We start from the raw sequence: 14,941 nt of genomic DNA, 5'->3' as shown, positions 1-14,941 counted from the left end.
ACTACTAATCACCTTGTTGTTCATTTTGGAAATGCTTTCCAGGACTATTTGCTCCATTACCTTCCCAAACATCAAGGGAACAGTCTTGTTCCCCTGTATCTTCTTGTCTGCCTTGAGGACAGGAAAGACACTTGCTTTCACTTGCTTTTCTCCAGCCCTCAGGAATCCTGTTCATTGCCAAACCCTTTCAGACAATTAAGAACAGCTTCACCAAGACATCAGCCAGCTCCTTCATCAGTCATGGGTGCATCCCATGGAACTGTGTATGGTGCATTTATTTAAGCATTTCTTACCTTGAGACTTCTCATCCAAGAGTTGATCTTCGTTGCTTTAGCATTTCCCACAGGCATCAGGGGCCTGCAGTCCCAAAGGGTGACCTTCCCAGTAGATATCAAGGCAAAGAAGACATGGAGTACCTCAGCCTTCTCCACCTCCTTTGTCACATGGATTCTGGTCCCGCTTAGCAGCAGGCCCACACTTCCTGTGGTCTTCCCTTTGCACCTGGTGTACCTGTGGAAGGCCTGTTGTCCTCCGCATCCTTTGCCAAGTTCAGCTGCAGGTGGCTTTATTTAACCTTCCCTAGCCCCACCCCATGGCATCTGCACAGGATTTCTGCCCCTCATAGGACACCTGTACTGGCAGCTTTCCATACAGATTTTTCGTGTTGGTGCATGGAAGGAAAGCAAGGCATAGGCAGTGAGGGAGGGAGTTGAAACAAGAGAGGTTCAGCCAAGATACCAAAGAAATTCCCCCCACCCCATGCACATGGCATGTGCTTTTATCTCTGTCCTGTTCAGCTGTGGAGTTCCTGCATGTTGATCAGGAAAGGCAGCAGTCAGCAGAGACCAGCAACACTGCTTGGATGCACATTATCACCTGATCAGCACTGCAAACCAAATCCCAGAGCAGCTGCTGTGCCAGAGCAAGCACTGAGACACTCAAGACTTGGAGCTGCCACCTGAACAGGATGCTCAGGCATCTGGATTTTCACTAACCTGTAACATTAAAGAACAGACTGACAACTTTTAATAGGCCATTTTTTATTGAGAGTTAAGATCATGTTCCCCCACAGTGCGTGGAACGCACTATGAAAATAAAATACAGAAGATCACTTTAGTAAATACACACTGGTTAAGCAATGCTACCTTTTTTGGCAAAGTGCTGTATTTTGTCTGTTTTCAGCTTGTGTTAAACTATTAAAAACAAGAGCCACACATTCTTCCGTATCAAAAGGACTGCTACAAATAGAGAAGTGGCTCTGGAGAGAAGCTGCCATATATGCATAGACCGATGTACAGTATTAAACCCAACTGAAATGTCCCTTTTGAATCTTCAAGTTTGCTGTGTAGAAGGCACAGTTTAAAATGCAAATCTGTCCATTGACCAATACATATGAAAATACAATTTCAGCAAGATTCATGAATATCAATCAGTATGAGACAGTACAAGGCCTCCACTTTTACAAGATAAAAACACACACTTTAATACAATTCAAAAAACCATATAAAAAGCCACATAGCTCACTATTAAAACAGAAAACCAAAACAAATCTAATTGCCCAATATTTCTGGGCACAAAACAGGGCTAGACCAACATAAATATGTAAAACAAATTAACAAAAAGCCATTGATGTAGTACTATCTCACACAATAATATGGTTTCCAATATTACAAATTGAGAAGCACAGCTTTGTGCAACAAAATAGTTTATATCCTGAAAGATATAGGTTTTCATCACCAGAAAGTCATCTAGTAATGCAGTATAAAAAGATCAGTATCTCCCAATTCTAGGAGCAGTCTAAAGTTGCATTTACTTGCCTACTGAGAAGAACAGACCAAGGCTCTCATTTTAATGCCTGGGAGCCTTATACTCTCAGCCCCATCTCCCCATCAGGAGTTAAGGGATTACTCCTTCCAATACAGGGAGGTGGAGACTCCATCTTCCTTCATTGCACTTTAAGAAAATTAAAGCTGAAGGAAAGTAGTTATTTTTATATAAAGGAAAGTAATACAGGAAAGCAAAGAATTTTCCTGAGCTAGAAAGTTGGCAGCGAGCATAAGTTTAAGTTAAACACAAAGTTGGAGTGATAAAGGTAGATAATCTGAGGCAAGTAAGAGTAACAGATAAGAGACTGGTGAACTACAGGTATTTGCAGATAAATCAAAGTATTTGGACCACATAAGAATTGTTGTATGGACATGGGCACATATTGCTAAAAGAGCATTAATAAAGTATCTCTTTTGGAAACTCATGATGTGCCTAATTCTGTTTTCTGTCAGTGTCCATGTGAATTCAATTTGTCAAAAAAAAAAAAAACAAACCACAAAAACAAACCAAACCAAAACCCTAACAAAAACAAACCCCAAAAAACTAGTGTATCCAGGAAAGCACCTCTTGCTTTTATACATTTTATTATTTTCAACATCCCTTTGTGACAATCCTAATTCCAGTAAGGCAGCACATCTGCAGTGAAACATAAATTATAAATGCTGTTCCCTGTAAGCTAAGTAGGTTCCACAAATTCCAGCTGCAGAACATGCAACAGTACCACTACATCAAGGTCAATTTGAATTGTTGGGGTTCTGCTTCAGTGAAATTGAAGCATTTGGCTGAATTTAAAAACTTCACAGGTCTGGAGCAATTCACATTATTGACCTTACCTTATTTCAAAGACTCCTTATACCAACTTCTGTGTAAGGACTACTGGAAGACACAGCTGAGTGTAATGTTAACACTGTAATGCCCTGGACACTAAACACAAGGCAAAACAGCAAGTCACATCAAGCACTGGCAGAAAGCAAGATAAACTTACTTTTACTTCCCCCCCTTCTTTCAGTGCAGATTTCTGCTTCCTTACTTCCATACCCATTTAATCCACTTCCCAGACTGATCTATCAGGGTTCAGCATACCACTGGCTGCTGTGTAAGACAGCATTTGTTAACAGGTGAACTTTACCTGTAGTTGTAGTTGGCCGTACCTGCCAACTTCCAAGACATCTTGCACAGTGTTCTTAAGAAAACTACTTGATAGTTTTAAATGGCTTTTCCTTCCTGATGGCCTATGGAATTGCTATCCAGTCCTTCTGCCTCCAATGGGCTAGGAGAACAACTGTGGCTGATTGGTCAGTTTTTATACACTCTGTTATTGCTGTGTTTAGCTCAGTATCTACTTCTCCCTGCCTCACACCACCCTTCATTTCCAGTCTCCATTAACTTGGATTTCATTTTCATAGGGAGAAAGAGAAAATTGCAACTCTGAGTAAAAGCTTCCTTCTATCTACTTCCAAGCTACTCTCAATCTGTAAATATGAGACAATCTAATAGCAATTTGTAGCTCAGAAATAGCTGTCCATCAGCCTGACTTCTTTGAAGAGCAGTCAGCTACTGACAGGATTAAAAGAACAGTCAACTCATCATCTTTTTCCTTTAACTAGACTAGAGATTAAATGAGATAGGGTAGGGGAAATATCATGTTTCAAAGACAGAAATAGTTAGAGAAACTCAAACTTCACCTAGCAAAACCCAGTTCAGTTCTCTGTGTTGTGCATGTGCACGTTACCCGAAGGTTCACTTTTCTTCCCACTCCACTGTGAGGTACTACATCTGTAACACCAGTGCCATATTGTACTGCAACAATATTGGTGGGACATTTAACCCTCTTTCAATATCCATATCAAGTACATAGCACACCTACACAGACCCCACTAACACAAGTAAGTTCTAGGAATCTAGATGAGATGTCCTTCTTGAAACAGCTCAGCACAGCTACGTAATATCCACTGGCAGCTATAGCATTTCCTCGTTAGAAAGTAATCATATATGCTGAATACAGACAGATACACAAGCTGTCAAGTACTGGTCATTAAAGCACATGGCTAACCTCAAATTTTCTAACTTCATTTTGATTAATGCAAAATGTAACTGATTTCCATCTCAGTTAAGTTTCTTTAAAATACCCACTAAGAACCCATCTATACATCATAGTTCATAAAACAGCACACAAACTATTGTACTGATAGGCTTCCGAGACATTGATACTTAACATCAACATTTAGAAATTGATGCAAGATGATGGAGAGCTGTGTGTCTTTTGAAAATAATGCAACACTAGTTACGATTGTGTTTGAGGGACTGACGATCAACTTCAGATTGACCACACTTACTTACACATGAAAACAAGAGCAACCTAAGAAACAATTAGCCCATAGATTAAAACCACAGGAACCATCAGTAATTGAACTGACGCTGGCAAGGCTGGTGAACAAACAGTCCGTTGTGCTTGATTTGCCGAGAGTGGCAATCCCTGGTAAGGTTTTGGCGACGGAGACTGTTTCTGTTGAGATAGTGCCTTTCATTATGTTCTTTTATCCAGTGGGTAGGACGAAAGCTCTTGTTTTTTTCCAGGAAAGTTGAGCTAGTAGCAAGAGCCGTGACATAGCAGTGAACACGCTGTCCTGTTTCATTTCGGGCCTCCAGTCTAGAAATGTAACAAGTAGGGATCAGTCACCACCCAGGTGCATTGGAAAGACAACCAAAACAAAGGGTAGAACATGGACATCAACACTGAGCATTCCCAAAGGGTAGCAGTACTCTACTGGACATAGATTTGGGCTGAGGTGAGGTCAAGCCACTTACCACATTGGTAAGTAATGTGTAGTGCTGCTAAATCACTTTCTGTGTAAGGGCCCCACAACCTTGGGACTTTCGGTGTCTGACTCTACTGTGCTCACCCCAACACCACCTCCCCTAAGCCCAAGATGCAGTGCAGATCAGAAATATAAGGCAATGTGTGTCACACTGCTCCAGTTTTAGAAGACTTGTGAATTATCTACTGCGCAAAGTTTGGTTTAAAATCATCTTGAACATAGTGGTTCAGCCTGAAAACAGAAGCACACTAACAAAACTGCATTTCAATTGCCAGCCACAAAAGTAAATCCAAACAATGTTCATGCAGAAGAATGGAAAGGTAGACCAGTTGTGACACACATGAAAAATAACTTAGAAAGCTTGCTCCTCAACCAGGCCCCTAAATTTCATGAGTTGTGAGTCAGCAGTTTTGGCAAACTCTTGCTTCATCATGCACTAGTGAAAAACAAACCAGCAGCCTATGCAAGCAGCAACCGACATATTGAAAAAGGACTTCCCCACTTGACAGAACAATCACTGGCATTTCCTGAAACTTCCAAAATAAAGTCAAAAATAGCCTTGCCATTTTAAAAGCAAAGCAAAACCCTAATCTGAGTGCCAGAGCTGGTGTGAGACCAGTAGCAGGAGAGATTCTTGCCTTTTCTGTCCCCACCCAGGGCCCAAGAACCAGCTGTCAACTGGTCAGTGGTGCCCAGGAACTTGCCCAGGCATGAGCAAGAGGTCTCTTGGGAAGTCTGCCTTTCAACACTAGAATAACTTTGTCATAAAGTCTCTTCTGGAAGAGCTTATCTTGCAATTATTGTATGATGGCTCTGTAGGTCAGGTCTCCATGCCTAGGGTATACCATGGCCTTACTGTGGGAGGCTGCAGGTGCCTGACACAAAGTAAGCTCTTCTGCCTCCTCCCACTCCACACGGGAGGGAAATACTCCTTGTTATCAAGGGAACACTCCCTCCCTCCTACTTTTTATTATTTTAAACATCCAATCTTGCTTTTGGCTCCTTGGGTAGCTTGATATGACTGACTGAAGACTGCAGAACAGTCATATGTGACATGCTAGTCTTCCCCTGTTTATTCACTGGATGCTGTGCTAAACCCAACACTTGAAATATCAAGCGAAAAAAAAAGCAAATAACAAACACAAATCAATTCACGGTGCCTTGTAAATACATTCTTTGCAGATTACACCACTTTAATTTACATAAAGGCACCTGCAAATATGGGTCCACTATTTTCTACGTGGCATGATCCCTTAGTACATCCAACAGTGCTGGAGGTGGAACTGCAAGTGAAACCTTTCTGGGGAAAGCTATTAAGGAGCCAGGAAGCCACACCACAGTTATTGCAACCTGTATTTCCTAAGTATACCCTTAGCTAGCAAAGGGCAGCAACTGTTAATACAAACTGTTGTGGTTTTGTTATGGAAAAATATGACTAATCTGACAAATAGGGAAGTTTATACAACACCCTTTTGCTTTGAAAGGAATTTAAAATGAAGAAAAGAGATTTCCTCCACAAAAGGAGAAAAACTGGTTTAAACTTGCTGGCTGAAGACACTTTAACTTCACCCTCCCCCCACCCTTGTTAAATACCCTTCCAGCAATGGTTTGCAAACCCACACTCTTCTATTTGTCATCATAAAGTGACATTGGGACAGAGAGGTGGTTTGAATTAGTTAAATGGCCACATTTAATGCAGCATTTTGGTACCTCAGATGCGTTTGGTAGGCTGGCACTAGTGAGATCCATGCACTGAGAGAACAGGGTTGATGAGTCTCCATCATATTGTCAAAATGGAATCTCAGAGGGGCTGTGCCTTAAGCCAGACCATCACTACATACATTTGCTGCTGTGCTTCCAGTGTCTACTTGGCTAGAAAGCAGAAGTGTCCTGCTCATTGTGCTACAGAACCACACCCCACAAGAAACAATAAAGGCCAACCCAATTATTTCAGTAATTTTTCTGCACTTAGCATTTTGGCTTGTTAAAGCAGATGTAGTTAGGCTTAATCAAGTAATCATTTGGCACAAAGGTTAGTCCTAAAACCAGTATTGCTTTGGCAGACAAGGCTCTAGAGGAAGCAGTGTTGCTAGCAGCCTGATCAAACAAAAAGCACTGTTCCAAAACAGAAGTACTTACTGTGCCAGTGTGCCTTAAGCAGCTTTTCTTGGCCCTACAATATTAAATGGCCAACCATTAAACCACTAGAGACTTCATAACAGCTTTTGAAACTTACTGCAATATCAGTGTAACCAATGTTCCCAAATTCTGCAGTCTACCTCAGCTTTAAGATGAGGTAAGACTTAAGTCTCATCCCAGTTGTCACACAAAATACCCTGTACAAGAGCCTAGATCCTCTGACAAAGCAGCAGCACAGAGTTCAGTGTGAAGAAACTTAATGACACACCAGCTGAAGAGCACACCTCTAGCTCCCCCATACATGAAAGCAATTTAACTGTACTGTATAACACAAGACAGGATTCTTCTCTGGATGAATTTACAGCAGTAGTCCCACTTCAAGTGACTGAAAAGTCAGTACCCAACTTTGAGCGTTCCCATTCACTGCAAATTGGCATTTTAGATAAAGTGGCTTACTGTCTTTTGCTAGGGCATGCCTTGCAGCCTACAGTACTCTTGCAGATTCCTTCAGATCCTCATTTTACAGGTGCTGGCTGCTCATAGTCTTCCCCAATTTCACTTAGGCTAGACTCCTGATGCTTAACACCACAAACTGTCCTCCCCAAATAATTACACAAATCCCCCTCCAAGATCAATAGTATCAGTGCTATAGTTCAACATTATACAGCAGCGTGTCATCTCAAAGTCACCTGCTTCTTTGAACTAAAAACTTAAATATGGCAAGGGCCTGCTTAGACAAGTCAATAGGCATCTACGCAACTCAACCACTACACACATTTCTTCCTGTATATCAAAGCTTAGTATATTGATTTTTTTCTTTAGTATTATTGTTTCTAAATTTAAGAACTAGATGATTTGAAAAGTCAGTGTTTGTTACTAACCGAGATTCACAAAACACCAAATTCTTTCCAAAACCAGTGAATGTGGGCAAGCGTGGGGTCATAATGGCAAAGAAATACTCTACTTGCATACAGCCATGCATACTATACTGGTATAGCTGTACACACCAACACCAAAGAATGCCAGTGCATGGCAAACAGGCCTCTACAATAAACCCACATGGATACACTTTTAGGACTCAAAACCAAAAAGCACTTCTTACTTTGCTAAAAGTAGAAGTTTGCAGCACAGATTTTTACATTGAGGGGACTAAGTTTTGTGGAATCTTTCAGTTTGCTTTTGCTCCACAAGCCACTTGTGGATAAATTTATCCTGTTCTGATCTATCACTAGGTTGACGAATGAAAAAAAAAAACCAACAAAGAAGCCTTGCACCTAAACCCCAAGCCACTTCCCTGTCAGGATAATTAAAGTTCTATGTTTCATCTCACGAGGTGATGGAAAGAGTACTGAGTAGCAGTTATGAAAAACACACATAGCTGTGAAAGGGCAAAGTGCTTTCATATCTATGTTACTGGCTATACAGTTAACTGCCACCAGTTTACACAGGACTGGAACTCTGCAAGGGAGCAATAAGGCTCCATAAATATTCCCTGTAGTGCCAAAATGCATACCCAACTGCTTCCCCACATGGCCATCCTGGATAACACTGTTCTGAGCAGGCAGGCACCTGACCCCTCTACACACCTTGTATAGTATTCATGCTTTATTCACTGCCCCTGACATAAGCTGGAAAATTCAGTATTAAGTGTCTAAGCTGATCCAAGTAGAAACCAGATATTTTCAGCACCAGAGCTACTTGACAAGAGAATTCAGACATACCTGGGACTACCTGGGCTGTGAAACTCCTCATCCCCACATCCAGTCTCATTAAGGCTGTGACAGGCATTGTGGACAGCATACACAGACATGCTGGGATGCTCTATTAAGAGGTTCTCCATGGGACTGGTCTCCACTTTGATAGTGGTTAATCCACCTGCAGTAAAACATGGGGGAGGGGTAATAAACCAGCTCTCCTCCATAGGACATGACTCAAACTGGATGAAGCAAGACTCGCTGGCCTCTGGCAAGTGTTCCAAGGGAGACGATAAACAAGAGAAGACGGGCGAGCTGTCCGTGGCCGATGCTTCAACAATGTCTGCTTCCTCCACAGAGCAATTAGTGCAAGTGTCTGCTGGAGGGGACAATTCAGCAGATGAGAGGGACCCACGGATGTTGGTGATTGCAGAAGGTCGAAAACAACACGGTTTCACGTAGCCAGAAATGGGATATGAAAAGAAAATAATAATAGAAAAAAGAAAATGAAAAAGTGCCCTGTTAGCACATACATAAGTTTTTACTTTTTAGAATCAGGGGAAGGGAAAAAGGAGCTCCCAGACAAGCCATGGTAGACATGTCAAACAACTGTTATCAGTAAAGCTATATAATTGCGAAATAAGTCAAATACATTTGTACAAGTGGTTCTGCTGAAGCCTCTGTCAGGCTTATAAACCTGGCATCATTTTTCTCACCAATTTACATAACATGTAACATTTGTTTGGAAGACATCCTACACTCTAATCCCACACTGGTTTTGCTGAGCTAAAGGTTCCCCAAGTTACTGGTTTGTTCACATGGAAGTAAGATAAGCAAGAGCCAGAGCAAAACAAAGGCAGAACTTACATCTGACAGACATCTTACCTATAAAGTCAACCAGAATCCACTCGTCATCTTCTTTCTCACTGAACTCTGGCTCTTGGCTGGACAAGCTATCAATCTCTCCCATGAGCATGTTATTTAACCTCTGGAACATTACTAAGGCAGGAACAAGACTTTGGCTGGTAGGTCCTTATATCCAAGGTTCAAGGCACAGCTCACACTAGCAGAGTGGCACAGACTTGAGATTAAAGTGCATAGATGCTTTATCAGCTTAGGTACAGGACATGCAAAAGCATGACTTGTAAACAGTTTACGTGAAACCTGTAAAAAATGATGACAAGGATCTTAATGACAAAACCACAGGTAACATCCCTAGAGAAACAAATTAAAAGTCCCTTGTTAGTGCAGTCTGAAGTACCAGTGAATGTGTTTCCCCAAAGAGGAGAGGCAGCTTCACTGGCATTTGCCATCACCTCCCAGCTAGATACATACAAAAACCCCAGTGCTAGGTCTCTCCTGGGAGCTGACTGCCTTCATCTCAGACCTCCCCAAGGAAAGGTCTGTTCAGCTGTCAGTCCCACCTTCTCCTAAGGGAGGAGAGGATTCTTGTACAGGATTCTTGTGTCTACACTCCCCCAGCTCCTTCCATGTCAGAGAGAACCAAGGGCAAGGGCATGTTTTCTGCTCCAGACAACTCATCTCCTCTGCTGACAGAGAGGAGCCCCTGTGAGGGCTCTCAGGGAAGCCCAAAGCAGTGTTTCTTCTCCCTTCCATCACACACATTTCAGGGCCGCTGACTACAAGTTAACACAGCAGCAAGTCACATCCTGTCTCCAGGTTCAAAGTACACCACAGAGTTACCAGTGAGATCATTTTCACAGCAGCCACTCAACTAGCCATGTATACTAAATCTAAGGAACACAGAAAAGTACTGGATATGTTTAACTAAACCCAATGTTTATTTCTCAATTCACTCCCCTAAATCCACACTTTATTGGTTACCATAAGCCTGACCTCTGGATCTGACAGTTAAGATGAAAAATCCCATTAGCACCAAGAAGCTGAATGTTTAAACAGCTCAGATCAGCACACTTACAGCCTTTGATATATATGTATGAACCAATAAATAGAAGCCATTTAAAGCAGGTGAAAAAGTAAAAACTATGGGGAAAATATTAATTAACAAGTTATTTTTGCCCATGGCAATATTTGAATCATCACAGCAGGTCAGAATTATTACAGATTAAATACCTGTTCAGTAATTAAATAGGAAAGAATACACTGAAAGAATATATTGTAAGACAGTATGAGTGCCTGCATTCAGAAAGGGAGCAAACCACATGACAGTAGACAAACCCAGATATTAAAAGATACAACCCATAAAGAATATTATTTATGTATAGGCCAGTATACCCTGCTTCACCCTAGAATTCTCAGGCCACACTAAAGAGTCATTTGGGCCTCTTGTGTCATCTTATCCCAGGAAACCAGACCCCATCACCCACTTGTTCAAGGTAAGGACAAGCACTTGCTCCACGCAGCATCACTCCTGTAGACATTTATACAGCTTCCACCTTATTCAGACAGCACAGAAGGATGGGAGAAGAATTCAAAGTAGAGTTGAGGAGCAATATGAAAAGGTACAGCAAAACTCAAGAAGTTATGCACTCTAGTTCCTCAAGAGAAACGACAGACTGCAGGAAAACACAAGACTAGAAACAACAGGCTCAGTTGCAATTGTGATACAGGTCTATTTTTAAGGACCACACTTGAAAATGAAACATCAGGTCTCTCCTGAAGAGAGCTATAAAAATGAACTGAAGTCTATAGAAAATCAACAAAATTTTAAAAATAGAAAAGTTCTATAGAGGGAAGGAAAAAATTACAACAGTAGTCAATTATGTGAAGAAAGAGGCAAATATTTATTGCCTTCTTTTACACCCAGAGCAAGCAGAAGTGGCTTTAAACTGCAGCAAAGTTCAACTTTCAGTGGTTACTAGCAGGAAACACTTTTAACCATTAAGGTCACTAAGCCCTGGATGGGTTACCTAAGGAAATGCCAAACACCTACAGTGTTTCTAAGCACCTTCTTGACAAGGTTCGAGTGCTTCAGTTATAGGCAGAGCTTACTACAGATAAGGAAATGAACTCTAAGTGAAAGCTTGAAGTCCGTAGTTTTCCAGTTACCTTCCGCATCCTTCCCTAACTCTCTCCTGGCACCAGGCCTACAAAAAAATGAGTTTGTTTTTTCTTTAGGCTAACTAGTAAGCCATTGCGTGGCTGCTGGTCAGCTCTGGCTTTCCCTGTACTCCCACACACGTGTGTTGCCTCCTGCCTAGATCAAGCCTGGAGGTACATTCAGGCAGAGGCTGGCTTTTTGTTCTGTGCATAGAGTGCAGCAAGAGGAGAGCTCACGCTCCTGTAGTAAGGCTAGAGCAACACAGGCATTGCAGCAACATAAAATAAATAACTTCTAAGAAGTAAGAGAGAGATCATTGTTCCTGAGAATGTCAGCTAAACCAACCTCAGCTTTTGGCCCACAAATAACTTTCTGTAGATCAAAAGCAGTTTGTCCCATTTTTCCCTTCCCGCACCCCAAGGAGGATCCAAAAAAACATCTGAATCATTTTGTCCTGGTTTCATCTCCAGCTGGGCTTAAAACCACGGCACATTTAGAAAGTGGTTGATACTTTGACATCCTTTTGGACAAGTGCCTTTAAAAAGACCACACTTGTGTGCTATTGTGCAAGTCAGAGAGCAAAAGAGAAGTCAGGCTGTTATCAAGGGCCATCGTCCGGAGAGGAAAACAGAACAGAGACTGAGAGAGGCTCTCGAGTTCTTAGACAGGAACTGGCAGCTGCAGGAAAACACAAGCCTGGGAACAACTGACTCAGCTACAGTAATGATTAAGAGGCTGTTACAGATACACATCCAATGAATGTCAACAATACAGTATCGCTGCAATGAAAAAAGTATTTTTTCCTTTTTTTTTTTTTGGTCTCTAACCTAGCAAAGGAGATGGGGTATGTGCTAAGCAAAAGGAAAACACAACCAAACGACACTTCCTAATCGCAGTGCAGTCCTGTGCTAGATCGAGCGAGCCGCCGATCCCCGCGCCCCCAGCCCGCAGCCACCACCAGGAGGCTCCACACGGCCGCGGCCAGCGGCGGCGCTGCCCCGGCACAGCCCCCGGCAGCTGCGCACATCCCCGGCTACGCTCCCGAGGCCGGGCGGGGGACGGACGGACAAGACCACCGGCTGCCCCACAGCCGGGGAAACACCAAAAGCCCCCGGCCTCGGCGCCTTCCCAGCGGAGAGAAGCCGGGAAGGGCGCAAGGGAAAACGGGGGCTCCGCCGCTGCCGCTTCCCGCGGCTCAGACCGCGGGAGACCACCACAGCCGGGACACCGGCAGCGTGCTCGGTGCCCGCAGCTCCCCGCAAAGCGAACTCACCGGACCGCGGTCACCCCGCGCCGCCTCTGCGGAGCCCTTTGTTGTCAGGGCCCGGCGCAGCTGACGGACCGGCCGCCGGCCACGCCCCCCCGCCCCTCCGCCAATGGGCGCCGCCGCCGCCTGTCGCTAACGCACGTGACGGGCGGGCGGGGAGCAGAGGGGGCGGGGCGGAGCGGCGGCCCCCGCCCCTCGCCCCGCCCCCCGGCGGCGGATTGGGCTGGCACGGAGCGCGGAGATGGTGGCGAACCAAAACCCTGCAGGGGACAGGGACAGGGACAGGGACAGGGACAGGGACAGGGACAGGGACAGGGACAGGGACAGGGACAGGGACACCTCCGCCGTACTGGGCCGCTCACTGCCCCGTCCAGCCTGGCCTCAGCGCTGCCAGGGATGGGGCGGCCACAGCTGCTCTGGGAAACCCGCTCCAGTGTCTCACCATCCTCACCGTGAAAAACTTCCTGGTCTCCCCGGAGCCTCCTCACAGCTAAACAATCCCAACCCTTTCAGTCTTTCTTCACAGGAGAGGTGCTCCATCCCCCTAGTCATATTGGTGTCACTCCTGTGAACTTGCTCCAACAGGTCACAGAATCACAGAACGGATGAGGTTGGAAGGGACCACACTGGGTCATCTGGTCCAACCTCCCTGCTCCAGCAGGGCCATCCCAGAGCACATGGCACAGGATTGTGTCCAGAGGGTTCTTGAGTATCTCCAGTGAGGGAGACTCCACAACCTCTGTGGGCAGCCTGTTTCAGTGCTCAGTCACCCACAGAGTTTTCCCTCATGTTCAAGTGGAATTTCCTGTGCATCAGTTTCTGCCCATTGCCTCTTGTCCTAGTGCTCAGCACCACTGAGGAGAGCCTGGTCCATCCTCTTGACAACCTCCCTTCAGAGACTGATAGACATTGGTGAGGTCCCCTCTCAGGTGCCTCTTCTCGAGGTTGAACAGACCCAACTCTCTCAGCCTTTCCTCATAAGAGAGATGCTCCAGTCCCTTGACCAACTTTGTAGCTCTATGCTAGACCTGCTCCAGGAACTTCATATCTCTCTTGTACTGAGGTCCACGTCCTTCCTGTGCTGAGATTAGATGCAGGACTCCAAGTGGGGTCTTATGGGAGCAGAGTATAGGAGAAGAATCCTATCTCTCAGCATTTATTAGGCTGAAGCACATTAGCTGGGCTTTTAAATTTCCAAGTCACAGATGTGAAGCCCTAGAAAACTCATGCATCACTTACCCCATCTTTTTAGGAAAAAAGAATAAGAGGAATTGAATGTAAAAGCAGCACTTTTTCTTTTAGCTGCTTATCTCTCAGAAAGGAATTTCCAGAGTGAAGTTACAGTCCAGGAGAGCTGGTGTGGCTGTGCTACACACCTTCAGTCACTTAATATAACTGAATATATCAGAAAGTCAATAGTCACTTCAGACTGCAGTGAGTGGTGGATGGGCAAAGGTCCTTCAGAAGACGCTGAAAAGAATCAGTGATACGCAGCCAAACTGCATTTGATATGAAACATGCCCTACCAATTTAGGATTTTTCATAGTTTCAGTTGTGCTGTGGAACTTGGTTTATTACAAAATAATAGCATTTTGTAATAAAATACTATGTGTCCAGCCTGAGCGTGTCAGTTGCTGGAGTCCAGATAAACTTGATCTTTTAACCTCAATGTTTAATGATTTTTTTTGTCTACTTGTTTGATTTCTCCCTCCCTTTTTTTTTTTTTTTTTTTTGTAAGAATAAAGCTTGTCTATGTAAAACAAAATAGAGAAAGTAGATTTTGGAAAAATGCTCCGAAGTGCCTTGCTGTGGCTGGGAATAGATGGTGTAAGTTGACCAAGAGACTGCCTAGTCATACAATCAGCAATATTTTTGCAAAAGCTTCAATTAGCCAACATTTGATGATACTTTTCTGTGCAGAACTAGCAGTTCCTGAATTAAAAGATCAAGTTTATTTTTACAACACCAGCACTATCAAGGAACATAAACAAATAGTATATTTGATTGAGCTTTCAGTTTATAAGTTGAAGCAAGAAATAAGAATGCCTACAAAGTCTCTTCAATTTTCAATGATAGTGAATCATATCAGAATAGAAGGGGGATGGGAGAAGCAACGCATATCTGCAAATTCAAGATAGGCGAGACAGAAAATGAAATGAACATAATAAATGCC

General features: G+C 43.6%; 1 protein-coding gene across 4 annotated transcripts; it reads right to left on the bottom strand.

Annotated features, from left to right (window-relative positions):
* Positions 1-1,023: 1,023 nt before the first annotated feature.
* On the bottom strand, positions 1,024-12,919 carry TP53INP1 (tumor protein p53 inducible nuclear protein 1). Of its 4 annotated transcripts, none has more exons than XM_063390831.1 (5): positions 12,775-12,919; positions 9,365-9,643; positions 8,507-8,858; positions 6,786-6,819; positions 4,314-4,477 (listed from the first exon to the last, which is right to left on the bottom strand). In XM_063390831.1, exons 2-5 carry the CDS (start codon positions 9,474-9,476, stop codon positions 4,460-4,462), a joined length of 516 nt encoding a protein of 171 aa, XP_063246901.1. In that variant the 5' UTR covers positions 9,477-9,643; positions 12,775-12,919; the 3' UTR covers positions 4,314-4,459. The 4 variants fall into 4 exon arrangements, with proteins under 4 accessions (XP_063246885.1, XP_063246892.1, XP_063246901.1 ...); XM_063390836.1 differs by having other exon boundaries at positions 8,507-8,855; XM_063390815.1 differs by lacking the exon at positions 6,786-6,819 and having other exon boundaries at positions 1,024-4,477.
* Positions 12,920-14,941: the final 2,022 nt, after the last annotated feature.

The sequence above is a fragment of the Prinia subflava genome, chromosome 1, assembly GCF_021018805.1.
Source record: "Prinia subflava isolate CZ2003 ecotype Zambia chromosome 1, Cam_Psub_1.2, whole genome shotgun sequence".
Taxonomy (NCBI): Eukaryota; Metazoa; Chordata; class Aves; order Passeriformes; family Cisticolidae; genus Prinia; species Prinia subflava.
This window is presented reverse-complemented; position numbering and strand designations above follow the sequence as displayed.

Coding starts and splice junctions, on each gene's coding strand:
- TP53INP1 (XM_063390815.1), bottom strand. CDS start 9,476: ATGTTCCAGAGGTTAAATAACATGCTCATGGGAGAGATTGATAGCTTG. Junction 8,859..9,364: donor GATTCTGGTTGACTTTATAG/GTAAGATGTCTG, acceptor TGTCCCCTCCAG/CAGACACTTGCACTAATTGC. Junction 4,478..8,506: donor CACAGCCCAGGTAGTCCCAG/GTATGTCTGAAT, acceptor TTACATTTCTAG/ACTGGAGGCCCGAAATGAAA.